The sequence below is a fragment of the Protopterus annectens genome, chromosome 5.part1, assembly GCF_019279795.1.
Source record: "Protopterus annectens isolate FY-2018-M chromosome 5.part1, PAN1.0, whole genome shotgun sequence".
Lineage (NCBI taxonomy): Eukaryota > Metazoa > Chordata > Ceratodontiformes > Protopteridae > Protopterus > Protopterus annectens.
Window position 1 is genome coordinate 532,391,518 of NC_056736.1, and position 26,792 is coordinate 532,418,309.

A 26,792-nucleotide genomic window follows, 5' to 3' on the forward strand; every position below is an offset into this window, starting at 1 on the left:
TCAGTAGATTGAACTTTTATAAGTTCGAACCACATATGGCTGAGACCATATGTTCGAACTCGTAAAACTTTGCACACTGAAATAAAAACACACAAACATAAAAAAAAAAAAAACTAAACGTCTATAGCAGGGAGGCTATGCCACCCAGCACCCCCCTTACTTAAATATACCAACTCCGAGATCGCACTACATTGAGGAAATGGGAAATCTTCCCTTTCTGCTTTGTATGGAGATCTCCATTCAGTCCGATTGAACTTTTACAAATTCGAACATATGGTCTCTGCCATATGTGGTTCGAACTTGTAAACGTTTTATCGACTGAAGGGGACCCATATATATAGATTATATAGAATATATATATATATATATATATATATATATATATATATATATATATATATATATATATATATATATAATGTGTGTGCACGTGTGTGTAAATTTTTTTACATTGCAAGTTTCGCATATTAAGGAGACATCAGTTGAATTGCCATCTTTATGAAAAGACATAATGTAACACATTTTCAAGATGTCAGTTACATAGCTTTGGTTGTGGCAAGTTTTTGATTTTATTTTTTATTTATTTATTTAACATTTGTTAACTGGAAACATCCAACTTGGAATGGAGCCAGTTTTCAGCGGAGGCCCTGGGAGAAATGCTGCAGATGCATGTCTTTATAATGTGGGAGGAAACCCACACAAACTCAAAGAGGACATGCAAGGCATTCCAGCTGAGAATCGAACCGGAGAACTTCTTGCTGTGAGGCAACAACATTACCACTGCACCATCTGATATTTGGTTTTCTTGTTGGCAGAAGCTAAGGGTGTTGGTTATAGTTTAAGTAACATTTTTGATTGATAAGGTTTTAATGGATTATAAGGTTTTGATGGATTGGAAGGTGAAGGTGACTGTGTTATTGTCAAGTGTTGGTGATGGGGAAGGGGGTAGTTGAATTGTGCTTGATTATTGATAATATATTATTTGTAAAGGGGTTAAATTGGATTGCAGTCATGTTTGTTAGTGCATGTGGGAGTAGGTGTGTTAGATTGTCCCAGTTGCAGTAGTTGATTTATGGATGAAGAGAACCACCTGGGATCGGTTAGGTGTTTGAGCTGGATTTTGGTGAGAAGAATTGTTTGTCAGACTTGATTTGTTCTTTCTTAGCCCTGTTTCTAAGGTGTCTAACGATTTGGTGGTATTGTTGTGTTTTGTTAGCCTGCCATATTTTCCAAGCTTTTTATCTCAGTATGAGTGTCTGCTGAGTTTCTTTAGTTAACCATGGGTCTGGGGTGGATTTAACTCTTTTTGTACATATCGGTGTTAGTTCACTTTAGAGGTTTAAGAAGTTTGCATTCAAATAAGATACAGCATCATCTGGTGACAAGGTTTCTAGTAATCTCCAATTATAGTGGTGCATGGAGGAAATTAAGGATTCCTTGTTGAACTTTGTCAAGTTGCAGACTTCATTTTATATAACTGATTTATTTAGGTTATTTCTTTGTCTAAGTATATATGTTGGGAGATGGTCACCAATGCAGTTGGTTTTATCAGTAAGTATGTAGTTTAGTATATATTGTCTGTTACTTTTTTGTTAATTCTTTTGGTAGTGTTGATTAGTTGGCAGAAGCTGTATAAATGAATATGGTTTTAGGGGGTATACCTGCCGTAGTATGAGAGTCAGTTTGTAAAACTGCAAAGAAAGCTAAATTTAACTTGCACCATGCACTAATAGAAACACATTAAAAGCAGTTTATAAAGGTCTAAGTGGTATTCAGTGACATCTTATAGTCTTAAAGTAAATCAAAACCAGGCTCAGCTTTGTGGCATTGAGGGGTATAGTCTCGACTGCAACCCTTTTGACCAAAGATGTTCATCATATTGATCACTGCTGTAGTAGCTATAGTTTATATCTTGCAAAGATATAACAGCCGGCCAGCTTCCAAAGTTTCAGGGCACCTCCCATGTGCGCAAACAGTTCAATCTGAGCTGACTAAAAGATAGGTTTAGGCACCAAGCCCTTCAGAGCTTTCATGCTAACTGAGTGAGGAAGGCTGAGCCCTGAGAAGACATCACTAGGAACAATAAAAAACAAATGTCCATACCTTGGGTTAAAAAACTCAGCAAAAACAATGGGGGTGGAGGGAGTGGCAACCACAGCAGTGATCATTCAAACATTTACTGTTATGGTAAGTTTAATTACACAGCAGTACTATGTTTATCATATTGATCACTGTTGCAATACCCTTAGCTATATGGGTACATTACAATAGCTTTTACTACATTTGGGAGGTGGAAGGAAAAGAGTCCAGGAGCCCCTAGAAAATAGTCCTAGCAAATCCTGACCTAGACCTGGTGAAGTAATCTGGCTTGTAGTGCATTGTAAAAATATGTGCAGATGACCAAGTTGCTACTTCTAGAGTTCCACCCTTTCCAAAAAGGCATAGATAAAGCCAAGGCCTTGATGGTCTGCCTTGACCCTGCCTGGAATAATTTTGTTATGGTGTGAATAACAATATGTAGTAGCCTGAGACAACCATTTGGAAAGTAGTCTGCTGTGGCATAGGTTGTCCCTTCTTCTGGTGGTGTACTGAGGTTTAGTAATTGAGAGTGGATTTTAAATGTGAAGGAGACCTGGCTTGTATACCACTTAAGGCAAGTCTCAGGTGTTTCAGTGAAGTTTCTCTTTCCAGTCTGTGTAGTGCTGTGAAATACAGTTAAATGTAGCCAAGCAGTGTAGAGCCGCACAATTGTTCTTAAATGACCTCACAGAATTCTGCCAAAACAGTCGATTTAAAGTTGCTAATAATGGACACCTGCAGAATAAGGCGAGAGAAATCAGTTTCTCCTCCTCTTCCCAGAAGCAGCAACACAGCAATCCCAGCAGGAAAAAACACAACAGCATGATCCATACAAATACATGTCTGTCTTAATCTAGTCTTAGGTGTTTCAAGTGCTCGACTGACATCTCCTGTTAGTCTTTGTAATGTTATGGAGCACAGCTAAATGCAGCAGAGCAGTATACAGCACTGAGCCACACAACTCTTCTCAAATACACTCAGAGAAAGCTACCAAACCGGTGAGAATCAGTCACCTTAAAGTTGCATGTAATGGATAACTCCAGAATAGTCGTCCAGGAAAGTGTCAGCAACTGCATCTCCTGTCATAAAAGCAGTAACATAACAATCTCAACAGAAAAACAGTAGCAGCAGGTCCAAGGTGCTTACTTTGTTTAGTCAGGTCATAGTTATTCCAAGGCTTGCTTCTCCTGTAAATGTGTAGTACTATAAAGTGCCACTGAAAACAACTCAGCAGTGTGGCTATGTGCAGTACTACACAGCTCATCTTTTTTGTTTTGTTTTCTTTCTTTGTGTGTGTGTGTGTGTGTGTGTGTGTGTGTGTGTGTGTGTGTGTAGTAGTTGGTCTCTATATGTCAATACACCCCCAACTCCTTTTCAAATTTTTGCACATGGGGTCAGGGTGTCACATCAGCAGTGACAATCATCTAAGAAAGACCATTACCATTTAAAGTATCATATATGAAACAGAAGGCTAGAGAACTGAAGTGATCAGAAAGAAGATTTCCTCTTACTGCCAAGGTTTTGTCATTGTGGACTGAGTATATTTAGAAATGTGATGGGTGTTTGGTGTGCATGTAGTCTTGCCTCCCCCCCAAAAAAAAAATTTCTGCAATTTTAGTAAAGTTAATGTGCACTTCTGACATTGTGTTATATATTTTTGTTTCTGTGCTCTGGTGTAGTGCTGTTTGCTAAATGAGGACTCTGCAGAGTTGGTAAATGTCTACTCACCATATCAGCTGAGATATGACCTGCTCAGTGGGTATTTTTTTTAATTCCCCCTTCTAATGCCCTCCTTTGACAGAGCAATCCATCCATTGGATTATTTTGGCATTTCATGTTAGTTAGCACTTATATATGTGTTTTCATGCAGTTAGTTTTCTTTTTTTTTTTGGTATTATTCTGTCACACATTATGCTCACTTAGCGATTATATACAAACTGGTAGGTAGAAGGGATTGACATCCTGTCCTAGTCCATCACTTGATGTTGTATGTTGTGCTGTGGAAGGTGATACCTGCATACCTGAAAGTGGGTGCAAAAAAAAAAAAAAAAACTTAGCCAGGCTTTTGAGGTAGCAGGAAAACATACCTTAGTTGTTTACCAAACAAAGAGAACTCCCTCACAGATCAGCTGATGTGCTGAGTATGTACCTATGTACGATGTACATTTTTTACCTACATGTACCAATAATATTTATCTTACTCTAGCTGTGGCTTACTATATGTTGGAGTCTTTGGCTGGAGATTTACATACCCAGATCTCTACAAGAGAAGGGAACAACACTCCAAAAATGTAAAAAGTTGCAGGGAAGCAAACCAGTTACACCCCTTAATGCATTTCACAGGTTCATAGGTAGGTACTAGGCTATCGGCCCAAGGATCTGCGTAAGCCTAGCCAACAAGGTTCCCTGGCTTATGCCACCCAAGAAAATTATTTTCCTGTGCCACTGTCAAGCAGAGACACACAAGTGTTCCCGGGTTGTATTTCCTATTTCCCATCCACACATCAAGATTTTTCTTGAAGAGTGCTAATGAAGAACTTTGCTTGACATAGATGGGTAGCCTGTTCAGAGTATGGGAAGTCTCTGGGACAGGAATCTATCCCTCCAGCATGTCCTGTTTATTGTGGTGACAAGTTTTAGGTCCCTAGAGCGTGTAGCTCGGAGGGATTGGGATTTCTTTAGGTGTAGCATGTCCAACAGCTCTGGGTTTGACATAGCTTTATATGTTAGGCAGAGATCACCTCGGAGTAGGCGATATGCTATGGAGGAAAGCTGGAGTTTTTTGAGGTGGTCAACGTAGGGCATTTATTTGAGGCAAGTAATCCTCGTTGTGAGGTACTTCTGTGGCCTTTCCAGCTGCTGCAGATGTCTTGTGAGGTACATTCCAAAAGGGGCATTGTACTCTGAGTCTAATGAGTGTCGAGTAGAGGGGAACAATGACCTCTTTTTTCCTGGATGAGAACCCTTTTATGATGAGGTGTGCCACGCAGAAGGACTTCCTGACTACTGCGACAATGTGACTATCAAAGGAGAGACTACTGTCCACCTGGGTCCCAAGGTCTCTTATCACACATTCGGTGTTAAGTAGATTGCTGCCTATGTGGTAGTTCATGGGTACAGAGTTTTTACCAAAGGGGATGACACTGCACTTTTTGGCATTAAGCTTGAGGCCATGGCTCTGACACCAGGCATCTGTCTCAGCGAGGCCCTTCTGTAGGATGTCCACATCATTTGGGGACTTGACTATGGCTCCTAGTTTGCAGTCATCTGCGAACTTCGTTAGCCAGAGGCCTTCTGTGTTAGCCTGTACTTCAGAGAAGTAGATAACAAACAGGAGAGGTCCCAGGACTGAACCCTGTGGTACTCCACTTGTCACTGCTTTGAGGTCAGATTTGGAGTCTGCAACCTTTACAGTGTGGGTTCTGTCAGTGGGCCAGTTGGCAACCCATCTTGTGACGTAGGGATTTATACCTAGTTTACTGAGCTTAGCTATAATTCCAGAATGGGGGATGGTGTCGAAAGCCTTGGCGAAGTCAAGATAGGCTATGAGGCTATGTGAACCACCTTACTCTCATCTACGGTTTTGGTGACTGCCTCAAAGAAGTCGATCAGGTTCAGGAAGCATGTTCTGCCTTTCACAAACCCGAACTGGGTGGGATCCAGAGTTGGGAGGTTACCAATGTCTTTGTTTATGCGTTCCATGATGATACGTTCCATGGCCTTGCAGACCAGGCTTGTCAGGCTAATAGGTCGATAGTTCCCGGGATCAGTGGTGGCTCCCCCTTTGTGGAGTGGGATAACTGTTGCTGTGCTCCATTCAGTGGGCACAAAGCCTGATGTGAGGCTATTATTGAAAATGGTGCTTAAGTGGGGAGCCAGTTTAGTGGCACAAGGGGATACAGATTCCACCACTCAAAAGTTAGATTGTGTGATGTCTTGGAAAAAATCTTTCTAGGAGTTGATGTCCACTGATAACAGACTACCCATTTATTATTATCATTACTGCAACAAGGGCTTTCTACTCAAAATTATTTTGTTATGGTGAATTCCTAACATAACTTGTATTTCTTTCCTCCTTTGGAGACAAATTCCTGTCATGACATCTGCAGTCTTACTGATAGGTCTCTACATTTTCCTATGTATTTTAGCAATACTTGGTGAAGACTGAGTGGGAGAGAAAGGGGACTGTCATCCTTTTTTATTTCAGTAAAATATAATAGCTTATTGACCCAGGGGCCAGAGGGGAAATGATAAATCTTGTCTTTTCTTTCCAAAGATTGTTTTTTAATTTATTATGAATTCCCCACCAAAGGGATGTTACATTATTATGACTTGGCTTTGAAGATGTAATGTTATGGAGTATATAATGTACAGTTTTTCTTTACTGATGATTTACAGTTGTGATAAAGCGTACCTTTTTATGTAGGTCTGTCTGCCTTCTGCCTTGTACCACAGTTGCACTTTTCATTATTCTTTCTTGTTTTCCTTTTGACACTTAGGATAAACAGCTGCGTTGGAGAACAAAATCACCGGGCATTCATCATGACTCTACTGCTGTTTCTTTTTACCTCAGTTTATGGCATCTACCTTACTCTGGAAACTGTGTGTATTGGAAGCAGTCCTTTAATTGCACTGATCTACTGTCCTGGGGTCTATTCTGACTACAGGTGAGGATAGTGTGGTCACAGTCCTACTAAGTAACATTTAAGTACCCGCAGTGTCGCACTTGAAAAGAAAATACAAACAAATAATGCCATAGTTTAGGCATAAGAAATGTTTAGTTTAGATAGTGTTCAGGTCAACCATTTGTTGTCATTTCAGCAGTGTCATCTTTAAGTTGTCACTTAAAACATAGGCACACATACATTAACAGAAAATAAAACAAATCATGATGTTTTTTCAATGCATTATACATTGCATATGTGTGTTTTTTAGAACTGTCATACATTCCAACATTACATATATTGCTCACTTCCTACCTTCTCTGAAACCTCACTCCTTCTAACATTATTCTGCATTTATTGCTCCCACAGATTCCATTTATTTTTATGTAATTTGCTTCTTCCCTTATCTAAAGATTTCAGTTCCAGTTCTTTTATCTCTGTACAGTAATCTGCACTTCAGTTACACTTGGTTTAGATTTTGGTTTCTGTTTTCTAGTAATTGCTTTTTTTGGCAGCTATTAACATTAAACTTAATAAGGCCTCGTTATGTCTAGGCAATTCAGACCCTGTGTCCCACTTCAAAAGAATCACTTCTTTATTTACAGCAATTTGCACCCCCAATATGCCTGACAAGAGTACTCTGTAGTGTGGTTTTACAGTCTACCAACTCATCACACTCCCAAAAACCATGTTCCCAGTTACCTTGTTTCCCATCATACCTCCAGCATTTGCTATCTACTTGAGGAAGTATTCTACTCAGAGTATAAAAATACCCATGCAGACACTTCCAAGCAAAAATCGTAAACCATCTGGACTTTGTTGCACACTTGGGAACCATAAATATATCCTTCCATTGATCCTTTGTAAATCGCTTTTCCAGTCTGTCTTCCCAATCTTTTCTAACCTCCTCTGATTGATTCTTATAGTTACTTTGCAATATTTTATATGTCCTACTAATTATCTCTTTTTAACAGCAGCTTATGTTCCAGACTTGACTAAAAACTCTAGAATAACGGGCCTTTAACTTGGGACTCTCTTATCCCTTTCTCTCATTGCCTATACTGATATCATTCCCTGTTAGGCAGGGCAGTCTCTCTGCAGTGCAAATGTCTGCTTAGCCTCATCCTACTCTATTACTTTTCCCTCTCTGGTTACTTGTTTCCAGTATCTTGGTTCTTTTGCCAGTAAATTCCAGCCCCTCTTGCCTATTTTCTGTACCCCCTACTGGCAGTCATCCTTATGGGCAAAAACTCCTTCTTCCATTCCCATGTTGGCTTAGTTCTCAGAATACTTTCTGAATCTTTCATGAGCATAACACTCTGCATGGTTATTGTTGTTCCCCTTAAGGATCTGCATCCAAATTTCTGCACTCTCCTTATTTCTAGACCTCAACCCCCAACCCAACCCAGGCTGATCATTATTCCTTTCCACTTTGATTTGTGTTATGTATATGAGCCTTAACTGCACAACTCCATAACTCCATATCCATACAAATTAGGTAATCCTAAATTGCTTTTTTTATGTGGAGGACCAACTTATTCCACTTATCCCTTGCTTTCTTTCCTCCCAAATAAACTCCTTCAACTTTTTATTAATTTTTGTCCACAACATTATCACTCATTGATAAAAATATGCCTGATCTGTATGTAAAACTAAAGGGATTAAAAATATTTTCACTTCTTGTATCTTACTATCCATATCTGTAAACAAGAGTTTCCAGTTTTAGTTTTTGTATTATATTTTGTTTAGTCTCTTCCCACATATCCTTAGCTACCATAACAGAATCTTTTTTCATCCATATACCTAATTACTTCATCTTATCATGTCCCCATAAGTATGAACCAGTTATTTTACCACTGTAGGCTTTTTTTTATCTTCATTAAGTTTATATCTCAAAAAGACTTGAAACTGTATCATAATGATCCAGAACAGAGGAATATCCTTTTCTGGATTTATCGCATACAAAATAATATCATCTGCAAATAAAATCAACTTTTCTTGATTACCTTACCAATTATGTCCTTGAATTTCTGAATCCTATGTTTTCTTTGCCAGTGGCTTTAAATATAAAGCAAATAACAAGGGGGAAACAGGACTCTCCTGCCTTTCCTCAGTTCAAACACTGATTCATAGAGGAACCATCCCACCTTAATTCTTGCCTCTAGTCCTTTATATATCCTAATTAACCATCTTATTGTATCAGGAAATGCAAGTGCTTCCATTGCCCTACTCATAAAATCCCAGCCTACTCTATTGAATGCTTTCTCTGTGTCAAGACCCACCAACAACAAAGGTATTCTCCTAGATAGTATAAACATAAACACTTTTATAGTCTCAGTTTAAAATTGAAATGGGTCTATAAGAAGCAGGGTTTGATGGGTCTTTACCTTCTTTGAGTAGTACAGCCACCACAACTTTCTTCCAAGATACTGGTGCTTCCCCTCCTTTTAAAATACTATTAAACAAAGCTTTCCAGATCTTTCAGTTTCTTCCTTCCAAACTTCCACAGGAATACCACGTGATGTCCTTCTATTCATATGCTGTAGTATTCATAACATAAAGGAGTCTGCCTCCGGCTGACATGTACATCCAAAAGTCTTCATGCTACTGCAAGGTATGTGCTACACCGCACAACATAATGAGTACATCGGCCATAAAGAGATGTCGAGTATAAAGGGGATGTCAGCATGCACCTACCTCAGAACTTTTCTACCGCCTGTCCGATTGCCTGCTCCAGACACTCACTCGCCAGAACTGTTGTGTTTCAGTTACCAGATAAGTCCCCGTTTGGGATTTTTTCTTATAATTATTGCTGCTGCTTTGTTCGGTTCATGTCACCTAGGAAGGGCAGGTGTCAGTGCTGAAGACAGATTCCACATAAGGATGCCCATGAACTTTGTCTGTTTTGAATAGGCCCAGATCACAACCACACCAACTGCACTGTTTGCAAGTCTTTCATCACTAAGACCCTCAGGAGTCAGCTAGCCTCTCTAAAATTATATTTAGAGAACCAGTGCCTTAAGCATCTAGCATGCGAGATGGATGTGACGCGCCATTCGAACGAGCCTGTACTGAAGAAGGCCAAAAAAATCACGGTCTGAACCTTCAGCTGTGTTCTCTTCCAGTTGTTTCTCCTGAAGCTGGTGAAGGCCTGGAGACTGTGCCAGAGGTGGTGTATTTACCTTCAGCGGGTACTACAGTGGAAGCCCCGAAGGAGTCCGCTGGCACGTCCGCAAGGGAAGGGCATGCATCTGATCAAGATGATAAGGGGAAACCCAAGATCGTTGTATCTCTAGGTCCTCATGGCGCATGAATATGTGTTGTCTGATATCGTCAAATGCAGGCCGACGTCTGCTCCTTCCACCTTTCACCATATGGAAGCCCCAAAAAGAAGGCTAAAACTAAACATGCATCTCCTGCTACACCTCCGTAGCCCCATGATTGATGAGCTTTTTCTCAAAGCCTCTTTAATGCTTTCATGGCCCTTTGCCAATCTTCTCCTCCTTCTGTTCCTCTGCAGCTCTTTGCTGCTTCCACAGCCATCAAAAGGACGGCTGTTGACACTTCTGAGGAGGAGGAAGATTCCTCTGGAGAGGAATCCTTAGCCTACTACACTCAGCTGGCTTCACCCTTAGGGTATGCCTTCCCAGAGGTGGATTCTAATGATATAGAGTCCCATGGAGAAGACCTCTCTTTTGGAGAGACTGTTGTCAAAATGAAAGATTTTTTCAAGTGGGACTGTTGCCAAGTTTCAGACATTCAAAAGAGGTACTGGGACCTCTTGCAGATGAGATTCCCTATCTCCTTCTGCTATCCCTCAGTCCTGCCTGCTTTTCGGGATGTTTGCTCGGCTGTCTCCAAATGTCCAGACTCTTAGCTTTCTGCCCCCAAATGTCCACAGAGGTTCTATAAGGTACCTGGGTACTCCCAATTTCTTTTCAAAGCTCCTGCTGCTGATCCAGCTGCCATATCTGTTTCTATGGATAAGGATTTAAAATTTAAATTTAAATTTGCTACCATCCTCTTCCTTGCTACCCTCTGATAAGGTCATGGAATGTTTGGGAAAGAAGGTTTATACTTTGCCACTTTGGCCTTCAGTGCAATAAATTACCAGATCCACATGGCAAAGTACTCCCTGGCCATTCTGGCTGATGCAGGGAAATTTTTTGGCAGACATCCCAGATTCCCCAGCAAAATCTAAATTGGCAGTTATTCTTATTTCTTCTGCAAAGTGACTAGGTACTCCAAGTGCAGTTATGGTGCTGCTGATGCCGCCACTAGGGCAGCTGCCACTGGGTCAGTCCTCAGACGATACTCTTGGCTTAGGCTACAACCTTTGCCTGAAGATTTCAAGGCCAAATTGCTGGATGCACCCTTGGATAACAATGCCTTGTTTGGGAGTTCAGCAGCAGAACTCTTCAAGTTTCTTCAGGAGAAAGGAAAGGAATTACAGGACCTTAAACACATTCTTCTATCTCCAATTCCACAATTTCAAAGGAATTACCCAGTTTAGACTGCATTTGTAAGAAAGCCATCCCTTTCTTCTTCTTTTAAAAGTTAGAGGAGACCCAGAAAGCCAGCCTCTTCAAAGACTGCTCCTTCCATCCCTTCTCCAAAACACTCCTTTCAGTCCCAACCTAAGCCAGGTAGTCTGTGACTACCAGCCTCCAAGACCATCCACTTCCTTGTCTCTTTGTCTCAGCCTATCTCGCTGCTTGGAAGCTGATTACTCAGGACTCTTTGGTCCTTTCCATAATAAAAACAGGCTATTTCATGGTTTGGGAAACATTCCCCTCATTCAGAGGGATCCCACCACTCCCCAAAGGTCAGTTGAGCCTCTTTCCTCAGGTCATCACAGACCTGATTTCTCAGGGGACTATCTAACAACTTCCCATTCCCCTAAAAGGAAAGGAATTTTACTCCAGGATGTTCCTGGTTCCCAGGAAGGATGTCCCTTGTAGACCCATCTTGGACCTTTCCCATTTAAACACCTTTCTCAAAGTCCCTTCTTTCCGTATGTTGACTTTACCTTCCCTTCTCTCTCTAATTCTTCCACAGGTATTCATGGTATCCCTAGACATAAAAGATGCCTATCTTCACATTCCTATCTAACCTATGTTCAGGAAGTTTTTTACATTTTTCTGTTGCTTCCTCGCATTTTCAATTTTGTGCTTTGCTCTTTGGTCTCTACAGCACCAATGGTTTTCACAAAATGCTTGGAAACTGTCATAATATTCTGCAGAATGCAGGAAATTCAAATCTTCCTTTAACTCAACAACCATCTGATTCAGGCACAGTCCCCAGAACTTCTTCAGGAAATCTTTCCTTCACTATTGCCCTTCTGCAGAGTTTAGGGTTCGTGATAAACTTCCAGAGGTCCTCTCTCACCCCTTCTCAAGATCACCTTTTCATGGGATGTAGGATACAAACAGACAAAATGCTAGCCTGTCTTCCCATGCAGAAGGACTTGTTCCTGACTTCCTATTTTCAGAGCATCTTTCCTCTGTCTCGTAGGGTACATGGCATCCACTATCTCCATGATACCCTTAGCAAGACTACACATGAGGAAGTTGCAATGGTATCTAAGAAGTGTCTGGATGCAACATTCACATCCTTTGGAGTTTCTGATCCCACTCCTTCCTTGCATAAAAAGGGAACTAGAATGGTGGATCCTGCAGGTCAACAAAAACCTTTGCCTACCTCTGCAACCTTTTGAACCAGCAAGCTCCTCTTCCCTGCAGCATTGCACCTAGAAAATGGCTCTGTTAGTGGCCATTACCTTTGCCAGAAGGGTTTCAGAGTTACAGGCCCTGATGTCCAGTTCCCCCCTTCATTGTCTTTCATAGAGATAGTTTCCCATAGGTTCATAGGTTCATACTAGGCTATCTGCCCAGGGGCATTTATAAGCCTAGCCCATAGTTATGTGGCTTTCGCCACCCCTTTAGTTTGAAGAACACTATGCCTATTATTTTGCTGTGCCTCTGTCAAGCAGTGACACTGAAGTAATCCCTGGGGTATATCTGCGATCGCCCATCCATTGGTCAAGATTCCTCTTGAACAAGGCCAGCGAGGTGCTCTGCCTCACATGTACCGGGATTTTGTTCCACAGCATAGGGAGTCTCTGGGTGATGAATCTGTCCCTCCAGCACGTTCTATTAATAACCGTGTCAAGGTTTAAGTCTCCCGCCCTTGTGGTTCTGAGGGATCTAGATTTTTTGAGGTGAAGCATATTCATCAAATCTGGGTTTGACATGGCCTTGTATGTCAGGCACAGGTCAACTCTGAGCAAGCAGTGTGCGACTGAATAGAGCTGGAGTTCTTTCAGTCGGGCAGCATAAGACATATTTTTGAGACCCTTTATCCTTTTGGTGAGGAACTTTTGGGGCCTTTCCAGCTGCTGCAGGTGTCGGGTCAGATACATTCCGAATGGGGCATTGTACTCGATCATTGGTCTAATGAGTGATGAGTACAGGGGGACGATGACCTCCCTTGATCTAGATGTGAATCCCTTCATGATCAGGTGGGCAATGTAGAAGGTCTTCCTAACTACTTTAGCAACGTGAGTGTCAAATGAAAGGTTACTGTCAACCTGGGTCCCCAGATCCCTGATAACTTCTTCTGTGCTCAGTGGATTGCCACCTATATGGTAGCTAGGGGTAACCTTGTTTTTCCCGAAGGGTATGACTATGCATTTCTTGGCGTTTAACTTTAGGCCATGGCTCTGGCACCAGTTATCCGTTTCTGTGAGGTCCTTCTGAAGGATATCCGTGTCAGATGTGTTTTCGACTATGGCGCCCAGTTTGCAGTCATCTGCAAACTTTGTCAGCCATAACCCTCCTGTGTTTGCTTGTACTTCAGAAAAGTAGATGCTGAACAAGAGTGGACCCAGGACTGAGCCCTGTGGGACACCACTTGTGACCGGCTTTGAGTCTGACATGGCGCCAGTAACTCTGACCCTGTGGGTTCTGTCACTTAGCCAGTTTGCAACCCATCTTGTGATGTATGGGTTTACATTCAAGCTGATGGGTTTTTCGATGATACCTGAGTGGGGTATTGTGTCGAAGGCCTTTGCCAGGTCGAGGTAGGCTGTATGGACTGCCTTACCCTCATCAATGGCCTTGGTGACGGTTTCGAAAAAGTCAACCAAGTTTAAAAGGCATGATCTGCCTTTGACAAAGCCAAACTGGGTTGGAGCCAAGGTCTGCAAGTTCCCTATGTCTTTATTTATGAGTTCCATTATGATCCTCTCCATGGCTTTGCAGATAAGGCTTGTCAAGCTAATGGGACGGTAATTTCCAGGGTCGGTGGAGGCACCGCCCTTGTGCAGTGGGACCACAGTCGCCATGCGCCACTCCTTGGGTACGTATCCTGAGGTGAGGCTAAGATTAAACAGCTGTCCTAACTGCGGGTTTAATTCCTCATTGAGTTCGTGGAGCACACAGCCGGGGACACCATCCGGTCCCATGGATGCTGTGTTTTTTGCCTTGGAGAGAGCAGTTTTCACCTGGGCTTTAGAGATGTTTGGGGGGCTACAATCCTCTGGTATAGATATCTCTCCTTTTGGGGGGGGGAGAAGTTAGCACTGAACCTGTCAGCCAGTATGTTGGCAATGTGTGTAGGTTCAGTAATCTTCACATCATTTTGAACAAATTCTGAGCATATCTGGGAGTTTCCTCCTAGGTTTCTAACATAGCTAAAGAAGGCCTTATGATTGTCTTTTGAGTCCTTGGCGATTTTTCTCTCACAATTTGCCTTGGATGATTTTATGAGAGCTCTTAGTTTTTTACTTATAATGATCAAAGGTGTCTTACCTTTCAAGGATTTTGCTCTATCTTGTAGTAGCTTCCTCCTTTTGTTGTAGAGCTTGTTTATGGCTGGGGTCCACCAGACTGGACGCTTGCCTTGAGTGTCTTAGTTTTGTTTGGGATTGCCTGATCCATGCAGTCCTGTAGGTGCTGGTAGAAGGCATTTGTAAGTGATTCAGCGGTTTGAGTAATGTTTACCACCGGCTCAGGGGCCTTAAAGGAGACCACACTAGTTTTTAGAAGTGTGAAGTCGGCTTTTGAGAAGTTTTTCACTGTGGTCTTTTTTATTTCAGGTGGGGGCGGGATGAGGACCTCCAGCGAGATTAGTTTATGATCTGATCTCACCAGTGAGGGGTATACTTCTGGTGATGAACATTGTGATCCCATGTTCGTGATGATGAGATCAAGTATGTTTTCTCCTCTTGTGGGGATGGTGACTAGTTGTTCCATGGCATTTGAGTTTATGAACTCCAGGAACCTTTGGGCTAGAGTGTTTGGGCTTGAGTAGTGTTCCCAGTCTATATTAGTGTAGTTGAAGTCACCTAGTATGATGGTGTTTGGAGATACATTTATCCCCTTCAGTGTTTTCAGGAAGGCCATGTGAGGTTCCTGAGTTTGAGAGGGTGGCCTGTAACATGCTACAAATTGCAGAGCAGTCTTGCCTATGGTTAATTGCACCTAGATGGTCTCCGATGCATCGTGCGTTGCCACCAACATTGAGGTGTGGGTGTCCTTTATGAATATGGACACCCCCCCCCTCCTTTCTTGGTGTTGTCCGGATTTTGTGGCCGGAACGCATGATATGAGGCAAAACCTGATAGTGCTGGGGTGCTCTCAGGAGCCTTGAACCAGGTTTCTGTCACAGCACAGACATCGATGTTCTCCATACTGAGAAGGGCCTCGAGTGCGTGCATCTTGAGATTGAGACTTCTGGCATTGAGCAGCATTACCCTTACTTTTTCCTTTTTGTGTTCTAGGGTGGTAGGTTTAGAATTTGAGCCTTGCCTAAAAAGGCACTATGGGGTGGCAAGAGCCTTTGCCAATATCCGGAAGCCCAGGGTGACAGGTGCAAGCCGTCCCTTGCGGCAGCGTGGCTTGTCCAGCATGTCATCCCAGGCAGACAGACATTGGATCCCCTTTGAATGACACCAGAATTTAAGCCAATTATTAAAGCTGATCATCTTATCACTGTATTGTGGCATCATTCTAGGTGAGGGTAGGATACTGCTCAAGGTCAGGGTCATACCTGCCTGGGCTACATAATCAGAGAGCTCCTCGATGTCTCTTTTCATGTAGTCCAAGGAGGTACATCTCAGGTAGTTGACACCAGCATGGACAATGACTGAGTCGTACTTGTACCTGCTGTTGAGAGACCTGAGTGCTTGCGTTATGTGGCGGATTCTAGCGCCCGACAGGCAGCTTACTGTGACCTTCTCCTTACTCAGTCTGGTGAGCGGGACGTCAGTGTGTCTGACTATGGAGTCACCAATGACGAGTGTGTCTGGCATTGTGTTTGGCCTTAAGGGCTGTGACTGTTTGACACTCTGACTGTGTGGTTTATGTGTTGCATGTGTTGAGTCCTGAGGTGGTAGTTGTTTGGGTGTCTGCTTTGGTGGCCTCTGCTGTTTTGGTAGATTTTTGATCAGAGCCTCCGAGTATGTCTTTGTGTGATTATGTGTGTGATTTGAAGTTGTGATGGTACTATGTGTGACTGGGTATGTAGTGTGTGTGGTTACCTTCTCCTCCTGTCTGGTCTTGCCAGTCCTATGTTGAGAGAGCTCAGCCTCCAGTTTGGCCGTATAGTTGCATCTCTCGCATGTATTTGTGTTTAGTGGGAGAAGGAGAGGGTTGTCTGTGTACATGAGGCAATTGTAACATTGCCTCAATATTCCCAGGTTCACCAGCTGAGCAGGAGAGGACACTAGCAACTGATCCCTCGACATGCTAGAAGGAATAGATAAAATAAAACTTACAAAAGACTCCGGGAGATGTGGGTTCTAGGCTGGTGGAGTACTATCTATAATAAAAGTGCTTTATCAAGGTGAAAGTACTGTAGGAGCAAGTGCTAGGCTTTACAGATAGAGAATAGTCTACTTGGGAATCAAGTAGAGATGAACTTTTTAGTTATAAGATACGCTGGTTAGATCAGCAGTACAGTTCGAGGAAGGTAGTTTTAAGGGAAAATTTGAAGAGTGGAATTTAGGTAGCCCGAATAGTTTAACCTTGTTTAACCGCCGCTGCTCTTGTGTGCAACAGTGGCAACTCCACGCTAAATCGCGCTAACGCGCGTTTAGCGTGTTTTATATCAGGGGGCTGAAAAAAGCTAGGAACTGGCCCAAAACGACCAGTGGACTACAAGTTACTGGCTGAAACCTCACCAAATTGGACCAACAGGTAGCTCAGTGCTTCCCACTCCCACTGGTAAGCAAGGAAACGTCCTCCCTTCCAAATTAGGCAATGAATCAGTAACAGGAACTACAACAAAAGTCCAGGGAACAGCAACTCTGAAACTGGACTACTCTAGCTCAGTAAGGCGGGAAAACCAGAGATATTTTTTTGTTGTTTTTTTTTTTTTTTTTCTCAGAAACAAGGAAAAACAGACAGTAGATGCTTATAAATGCTATAAATCGGCTAGCGCACTTTAGTGTGTAGCCTACAGAAACAATTTGCAACAATTACAGACTTAAAGTAACAATTTGAGATTTAAAGTACAATAAACAGTATATATGCAGAAAACACTTCAATATAGCTGCAAAACAGGCGAAATACAGTCGCTAGGTAAATAGCAGTGGGAAAGCCACAAAAATATACTTAAATCAGGTAAAGTCACTTTTTTAGCTCTCTGATGCTTGGATCACTCTGCTGGCCACCACGAGGATCTGTGCTGAGTAGGTACAAGCTGGAAAACGCGTGTGCACTAACCCTATCTTTATGCCCAAAGTGGTAAATGAGTTATCCCTAAATCAGTCCATTAACCTTCCTACCTTTTTTCCTTCCCCTCAGTGTCCCAGTGAGAGAATATTGCACACTGTAGATGGCTCAGATACTATCTTGACAAAACCAAGCCTTTTCGTAAGACTGATAGTCTGTTTGTCTCTTGCCATTCAAGAGCTCTGGGTCAATCAGTTTCCAAGCAAACTATTTCCGGCTGGATTTCTAAAGCTATTTCTTTTTGTTATTTGTCTAATGGTAAGACCCTTTCTTCCCTAGTGAAAGCTCACTCTACTGCTGCAGTTTCTTCATCGGGGCATTCTTTAAAGGTTTTGACATTGGCTGTATACTGGAGGCAGCTACATGGTCCTCTGTCCATACTTTCACTAAACACTACAAGCTTGACGCCATCTCAAAGTCCAGAGCTGGGTTTGCAAGAGCAATCCTGCATGTATTTGTAGAAAAAGCATCGGCTTATCCTCCTCCCAACCTTTCCCAAGCTTGAGCTTTGGCAATTCTCCCTTATGTTATGAATACTGCAGCATATGAATAGAAGGACATAGAATAGTTGTGTAAAATCTTACCGTAACCATAGATGTCCTTCTATTCTATATGCAGCATTATTGCTTCCCCCCTGTCTAGTTATCCTGCTGATATGCTTCTCAACTAGGATCTCAGGCTAGTGTTGTGTGGCATACAGTTCTGAGGTAAGTGCATGCTGACATCTGCTTTATACCCGACATCTTGTTATTGCCGACGTATGCGTTATGTTGTGCAATGTAGCACATACCTTGCGATAGCAGGAAGGCTTTTGGATGTTGGCCAGACGTACGAGTCAGCCAGAGGCAGAGATTCCCTTATGTTATGAATACTGCAGCATATAGAAGAGAAGGACATCCGTGGTTATGGTAAGATTTTACACAACTATTCTTTCCTGGAGATTTCCGTGTAGACTGACCATACATCACTGTTTTACTCTCTTCTCTTATCTTAACTGTTAGTTGTTGTGCCTCATCTTCCTCTAACCTTGGCATAATTAAGTCTTCCAAAAATATTTCCATTTATTCTTTTTCTTGGTTTTCACATTTCTTCTGTCTTATACAAATTTTCATAAAATTCCTGAAATGTCTTTAATACCTCTGTAGGATCTCTGGTTGTTTTTCTTGTTACAGGCTCCTTAAGTTTGGCGACAACGCTTTACTTTCTGTTGCCCAAGTCATTGTGTCAACAGTTTTTGTGCGCTGGTGTTCTCAAGAAATAGTTGCAGTCTTTCTAAACTCATGTATATTATCCAAATACTCCCTTAATTTTACCTTTAGCACTCTGCAGCTGTTCCTGTTCTTGTTCCATGGCATTCCCCTTATTCTGCAATACTTTAACCTTTGTCAGACCCTCTAAAAAGTTTCTATTACTTCTTAACCATATTACTTTCTCTTTTATTATTGCCCTGTATTAAACTCCATTTTTATTTTATCTCGCTCAGTAGCTAACCCTTCTGAATAAATTTCTGTCTTCTGCAGTGTCATCTTGTTATATGTTATACTGAAACACATTACTCCAGGAGTAATAGCAGTATCTGATGTCCTTTTCATTCTTCCTTGCTAATAGGTTTTGATCTAATCTTTAGATCCATCTCTGCCACATACACTAGATTTTGGGTCCAGCTCTTGAGCTTCTCCCACTACCCATAATGCTTTACTCCATCCCCCATTGCCCTAGATTTCATGTGCTGCCATTGTGGTTAGACATAGGTTCCGCTCTTAAGCATAGTAAACATTTTTTTCCTTCTGATAGTTGCTAGTTAATTTAATGTAGATGTCCTTCGTGTTTCACTGTTGCAGTCGTCACATTTGAGTTATCCCTGCCAGAGTAGCCCTCGGCCGGCCCAAATACCAGAGACTTAGTATTTCTGCGTCGGTTGCTGTTGCTTGAGGACTGACGTCAGGTCATCAATAGTATAAAGTAAGGCAGCCAACGTCATTACATCAGTCTTTTTGCCATGGAGCCTGAAGCAGAAGCAGTTCGCACGAGTGCTGGTTGGCTGATACCTGAGTTTTTGTCTCCGAATTGAAGTTGAAGTCTTCTAAAGCTAAGTACCCCGTTGGGTATTCTTCTTTCTTGTACTAACCGATGTCAGAAAAAGTTAATAATTGTCTCGCCTGTGGAAAGCAAATACCACACCAAGACTTCCACTCTTACTATGTCACTTGTTTAGGCCCAGACCACGACGTCCTCCGTTGTCGCTTCTGTGCTTTGTTCAACGCCAGAACTATCAGTCGTCGGCCTCTTATTGTAGCCAAATACTTTTGTTTACAGTCCTTTAATTCCAATATGGCTTCGGTAAGCCATCCGACAGCAGATCTTCCAAAAAAACATAAAAATAACGATGCTTCCATTAAGCTAGTCGTCCGTCCTCCGGTACTCAGTGAGGCTCTTTCGCACCCCCTGATGCCCGCTTCAGTTGATTCGCAGGCTGCTACCGAGACCGCTTCTTCTACTAAGGATCCTGTGGTCATCTCTACCTTGGATGGGTCCGGAGCTGCTAAGCAGGCACCGGCCTCCGAGGAAGTCCTTCGCACTACTGAATCTCGACACAAACTGATGTCTTTCACGACTATCATTCTTTCAAAAATGACCGTGTTTCTTAGGCCCAGGGTTCGAACCACACCCAAGAAACTGACGAGCCACTCTCAGGTGCCTGATACCTTGCCTCAGTCTCAAATGCTTAAAATGGCTGAAGACCTTGTCATGCTGATCAGGGGAAGCCAAGCTACCCCCTCAAAAAGGAGGAGATCTGTCCCCTGTAGTTTTGTCTGAACACTAGTCAAATGAATCTAATGCATCTGACTATGAAGATATGCAACTCCTCTCCACTTATGTGGATTCTGATGCAGAGGACTCCCATTCCTTCAGCCTCTCCCCCAGAGGATTTTTCCTTTGGGGAAACCCTGCATACTTTGAGAGTATTTCCAGTGGGAGAGTCAGGACTACCCTTAGTCTAAAAAGAGACTCTGGGAATTCCTAGATCTTCCGCAACACAGACCCTTAACCATCCCCCCAGTCCTGGATGTTGTGGATGATGTTTTCCTTGAATTCAGCTTGACTCCTTACGCCCTACCTCCTACTCCCAGAAAACCAGACAGGTACTATAGAGTCCCTGACTCACAAATATATTTTTTAAAAATCCAACAGCTGACCTTGAGGTCATTTCTCAAGGGTGAAAAGGGATTAAAGCGACCTCTGCTAAGAATCCCACCCCCTCAGACAGGGATTCCAGAGCATTGGACAGATTGGGTAAAAAAGTGTACACCTCAGCTACTCTTGCTATCAGGGCACTAAACTGTCAGTTCCATATGCTGAAATTTCAGCAACATACTTTGAAACTCAAACAATAAATGTTTTCCTTTCCTGCTTGGGCAGAATCTAAAGATTTACAAGACTTATTGCATTCTGCAAGTCAAGTAACTAAACACACTTTGCACTCTGGTTTTGATGCCCTAGAAGCTTCTTGCAGTGCAGCAGTCACTGGATCTGTCATTAGAAGACATGCATGGCTTAAGGAACAACCCCTGCCAGACCATGTCAAGTCTAAATTGTTGGATGCCCCCTTGCACAAAGATAACTTATTTGGCACTAAGACAGAAGAGGTCTTAAAAAAGATGAAAGAAAAAGTAAAATCTATGCAAACAGTTAAGGATTTCTTACAGGTCCTGCCCCCTAGGTTCAGCCGGCATTGTCCCCTCCAAGCACTGGTCCTTTCCTGCTCCGAGTAAAACGACCCAGCCTAGTTCCCATGGAAACAGACCCCCCCCCCCCCAAACAGCAGCCTCAGGGAATGCAGAGATCTAAGCAGTGGACTACCTCCACTTCAAAACCAAGGAGTTCTAAGCCACCTCCTTATGGTAAGAACTCCCAATGACTCACCTCCTCCACCCCACCCACCTTCACCCTAGGAGGAAAACTCTCCTTTCACTCAAGCACCTGGGCCACCATTACCAAGGACCAATGGGTTCTGAACATTGTGTCTCAGGGATACAAATTTTACTTCCATACCCTTCCAACCCCAAAAGGGTTCCCAGATCTACCACAGGAGCTCTCTCAACATAGGACTGGCAAGACCAGTCAGGAGGAGAAGGTTACCACACACACTATAGACCCAGTCTCACATAGTACCATCACAACCTCAAATCATACACATAAACACACAAAGACATACTCGGAGGCTCTGATCAAAAATCTACCAAAACAGCAGAGGCCACCAAAGCAGACACCCAAACAACCACCACCTCAGAACACAACACCTGCAACACATAGACCTCACAGTCAGAGTGTCAAACAGTCACAGCCCTTAAGGCCAAACACAATGCCAGACACACTAGTCATTGGTGACTCCATAGTCAGACACACTGACGTCCCACTCACCAGACTGAGTAAGGAGAAGGTCACAGTAAGCTGCCTGTCGGGCGCTAGAATCCGCCACATAATGCAAGCACTCAGGTCTCTCAACAGCAGGTACAAATACGACTCAGTCATTGTCCACGCTGGTGTAAACGACCTGAGACGTACCTCCTTGGACTACATGAAAAGAGACATTGAGGAGCACACTGATTATGTAGCCCAGGCAGGTATGACCCTGACCTTGAGCAGTATCCTACCTTCACCAAGAATGATGCTACAATACAGAGATAAGATGATCAGCTTTAACAATTGGCTTAAACTCTGGTGTCATTCAAAGGGGATCCAATGTCTGTCTGCCTGGGATGACATGCTGGACAAGCCACGCTGCTTCGCAAGGGACGGCTTGCACCTGTCACCCCTGGGATTCCGGATATTGGCAAAGGCTCTTGCCACCCCATAGTGCCTTTTTTAGGCAAGGCTCAAATTCTAAACCTACCACCCTAGAACACAAAAAAGGAAAAAAACTAAGGGTAATGCTGCTCAATGCCATAAGTCTAAATCTCAAAATGCACGCACTCGAGGCCCTTCTCAGTATGGAGAACATCGATGTCTGTGCTGTGACAGAAACCTGGTTCAAGGCTCCTGAGAGCACCCCAGCACTATCGGGTTTTACCTCATATCATGCGTTCCGGCCCCAAAATCCGGACAATACCAAGAAAGGAGGGGGGGTATCCATATTCATCAAGGACACCCACACCTCAAGACTGGTGGCAACGCACGATGCATCGGAGACCATCCAGGTGCAATTAACCATAGGCAAGACTGCTCTGCAAATTGTAGCATGTTACAGGCCACCCTCACAAACTCAGGAACCTCACATGGCCTTCCTGAAAACACTAGAGGGATAAATGTATCACCAAACACCATCATACTAGGTGACTTCAATTACCCTAATATAGACTGGGAACACTACTCAAGCCCAAACACCCTAGCCCAAAAGTTCCTGGAATTCATAAACTCAAATGCCATGGAACAACTAGTCACCATCCCCACAAGAGGAGAAAACATACTTGATCTCATCATCACGAACATGGGAGCACAATGTTCAACACGAAGTATACCCTCACTGGTGAGATCAGATCACAAACTAATCTCGCTGGAGGTCCTCATCCCACCCCACCTGAAATAAAAAGACCACAGTAAAGAACTTCTCAAAGCCGACTTCACACTTCTAAAGACTAGTGTCGTCTTCTTTAAGGCCCCGAGCGGAAAACAGTACTCAAGCCGCTGAATCACTTACAAATGCCTTCTACCAGCACCTGCAGGACTGCATGGATAAGGCAATCCCAAGCAAAACAAAGACTCTTTGTACCAAAGGCAAGCGTCCAGTCTGGTGGACCCCAGCCATAAACAAACTCTACAACAAAGGAGGAAGCTACTACAAGATAGAGCAAAATCCTTAAAAGGTAAGACACCCTTGATCACTATAAGTAAAAACTAAGAGCTCTCATAAAATCATCCAAAGCAAATTTTGAGAGAAAAATAGCTAAAGACTCAAAGACAATCATAAGGCCTTCTTTAGCTATGTTAGAAACCTGGGAGGAAACTCCCAGATATGCTCAGAACTAGTTCAAAATGATGTGAAGATTACTGATCCTACAGACATTGCCAACATACTGGCTGACAGGTTCAGTGCAAACTTCTCCCCTCCCCAAAGGAGAGATATCTATACCAAGCGATTGCAGCCCCCAAACATCTCCAACACCCAAGTGAGAACTGCTCTCTCCAAAGCAAAAACACAGCATCCATGGGACCTGATGGTGTCCCCGGCTGTGTGCTCCACGAACTCAACGAGGAATTAAACCCACAGCTAGGACAGCTGTTTAATCATAGTCTTACCTCTGGATACGTCCAGGAGTGGCACACTGCAACTGTGGTCCCACTTCACAAAGGCGGTGCCTCCACCGACCCTGGAAATTACCGGCCCATTAGCTTGACAAGCCTTATCTGCAAAGCCATGGAGAGGATCATAATGGACCTCATAAATAAAGACATAGGGAATTTGCAGACTTTGGATCCATCCCAGTTTGGCTTTGTCAAAGGCAGATCATGCCTTCTAAACTTGGTTGACTTTTTCGAAACAAGTCACCAAAGCCATTGATGAGGGAAAGGCAGTCCATACAGCCTACCTTGATCTGGCGAAGGCCTTCGATACAATACCCCACTCGGGTATCATTGAAAAACTCATCAGCTTAAATGTTAACCCATACATCACAAGATGGGTTGCAAACTGGCTGAGTGACAGAACCCACAGGGTCAGAGTTGCTGGCGCCATGTCAGATTCAAAGCCTGTCACAAGTGGTGTACCACAGGGCCCAGTGACGGGCCCACTCTTGTTTGGCATCTACTTTTCCAAGTACAAGCAAACACAGGAGGGTTATGGCTGACAAAGTTTGCAGATGACTGCAAACTGGGCCATAGTAGAAAACACATCTGACACAGATATCCTTCAGAAGGGTCTCACAGAAACGGATAACTGGTGCCAGAGCCATGGCCTAAAGTTAAATGCCAAAATGCATAGTCATACCCTTCGGAAAAACAAGGTTACCCCTAGCTACCAAATAGGTGGCAATCCACTGAGCACAGAAGAAGTTATCAGGGACCTGGGGACCCAGGTTGATAGTAGTCTGTCATTCGACACCCATGTAGCTAAAGTAGTTAGGAAGACCTTCTACATTGCCCACCTTATCATGAAGGGATTCTCATCTAGATCAAGGGAGGTCATAGTCTCCCTATACTCATCACTCATCAGACCAATGATTGAGTACAATGCCCCATTCGGAATGTATCTGACCCGACACTTGCAGCAGCTGGAGAGGCCACAAAGTTCCTCACCAAAGGATAAAGGGTCTCAAACATCTGTCCTATGCTGCCCGACTGAAAGAACTCCAGCTCTATTCAGTCACCGCTTGCTCAGAGGTGACCTTTGCCTAACATACAAGGCCATGTCAAACCCAGATTTGATGAATATGCTTCACCTCAAAAATCTAGATCCGTCAGAGCCACAAGGCGGGAGACTTAAACCTCGACGGCTATTAATAGGACGTGCTGGAGGGATAGATTCATCACCCAAAGACTCCCTATGCTGTGGAACAAAATCCCGGTATATGTGAGGCAGAGCACCTCGCTGGCCTTGTTCAAGAGAAATCTTGACCAATGGATGGGAGATCGCAGATATACCCCAGGGATTACCTCCGTGTCACTGCTCGACAGAGGCACAGCAAAATAATGGGTATAGTTCCCCATACTAAAGGGGTGGCGTAAGCCACAAAACTATGGGCTAGGCTTGTAAATGCCCTCGGGCAGATAGCCTAGTATGAACCTATGAACCTATGAACCAAATCAGTGGGCAGAGGCTCAAAAGCAAATCCTTTCCCTGCTCTCTGAGAGCAGTAGAGCACGTTCCTGCAGAACAGATAGGCCAAGGCTTCTACTCCTGACTTTTTCTGGTGCCCAGAAAAGAGGGCAACTAGTGCCCCATCTTCGATCTATCCATTCTAAACACCTTCCTGGTGATCCCAAAATTCAAAATGCTCACCCTCCAGCAGCTGCTACCCATGCTCTACAAGGATGCTTGGCTAGCCACCCTAGATCTAGATGCTATGTGATGTCAATAGATTTTGCTATATAAGGTGTGGTTATTACCTGATTGAGTACACCTGATGAAGCATTGGTGAAAGCGCTTGTGTCTCTTTGTAATAAACCAGTACTGCTACTGAAGAATTTTTCATTGCTTTTTTACCTTTTTCTTTGAACTGGAGCCATACCTCAGTCAGTGTTTTTGGATACTTATTCGTTGGTGTTACTGGGGTTCCTGTTTGGTGTGGATTTTTGCTTCTTGTTTTTTCATTTTACGTTTTATGCCAACCGATACAGGCTTGATGGCTCAGAGCTTAGACCAGATTGATGTGATTGAACTTGACTATGAACCAGGAGCGAAGGCTTGTCAGTCGTTTGCAGTGGGAGCGAATGCTTGCAAACCATTTGAAGCAGAACATGTGGATACGTTTCTAACGAAAGTTAGAGATGTCATGAATCCATTGCTTAATGAAGATTTTGCTTTAACTTCCAGTGAAGATGAAAGAGAAAAATGTTTGGGTTTTGATTTTTTAACCCTGAGAGCAGAAGTACTTGACTTAGAGAAAGAGTTATGTAAACTTGCCCGGGTCCAGTACGAGAGATTCCATCTAGACGTTTGTTTAAAAGACAAAGTTATACCTAGAGGGCTGAGAATTCTTAAAATGCCGGCCCAGGTTGAATGTGATGATGAATTATGAAGTGAATGGCAGAGACTGAACTTAACTACTAGTCTTGGCTACTTGAAGCTTCTATGTACAGCAGCTCAGAGACGTGAATTGATTTTATCTGATGTTATCAAAGAAAGGTACTCCAAGTTGCGTGGCAAATATCATGGGGAATTGTTTCACAAGGTGATAAATGATTCCACAGACAATGTACTTGCATACAAGCGTAAGCTTTTACAGACTAAAATGCAGAAGCTTCAGAGAGACAGGAATGATTTTTCAGCCGGTCATATCTTCTCTTGGCCACGAGAGGCCGCTGTTGTGCAAGCTAATATGTCTATGACTGATGTAGTACCACAGAATGTTCCTTTGAAAGCAGTTGATAACAATGTTAACAAAAGCAGTTTGTGTAGAGACCATGTTGGTAAGGAGGGGGAGAAAATAGTGGGCCTAAGAGTACTTCCATATCCAACAACACGGTCTCTTCACCCAATAAGGTTTTTCCTATAAGTTCCAATGTAGCAGGAACTAAACAGAAAACATTGCAGATAACTGCTCAAGTACACAGAGCTGATTCACAGTCATTAGAAGAAAATGAAGTAAAGAAAGCA

The 26,792-nt window shown here is 43.0% G+C and overlaps 1 protein-coding gene across 3 annotated transcripts in view; it reads left to right on the forward strand.

Annotated features, from left to right (window-relative positions):
- Positions 1 to 26,792, forward strand: part of ZDHHC23 (zinc finger DHHC-type palmitoyltransferase 23) — a 543,478-nt gene that overhangs the window by 497,564 nt on the left and 19,122 nt on the right. For 2 of the 3 annotated variants that reach the window (XM_044073152.1, XM_044073153.1), the window contains exon 4: positions 6,579 to 6,746. The exons of the other annotated variant lie outside the window; for it this stretch is intronic. In XM_044073152.1, the coding sequence (XP_043929087.1) occupies positions 6,579 to 6,746 (168 nt within the window). The remainder of the gene's footprint in view (positions 1 to 6,578; positions 6,747 to 26,792) is intronic. 3 annotated transcript variants of the gene reach the window in all.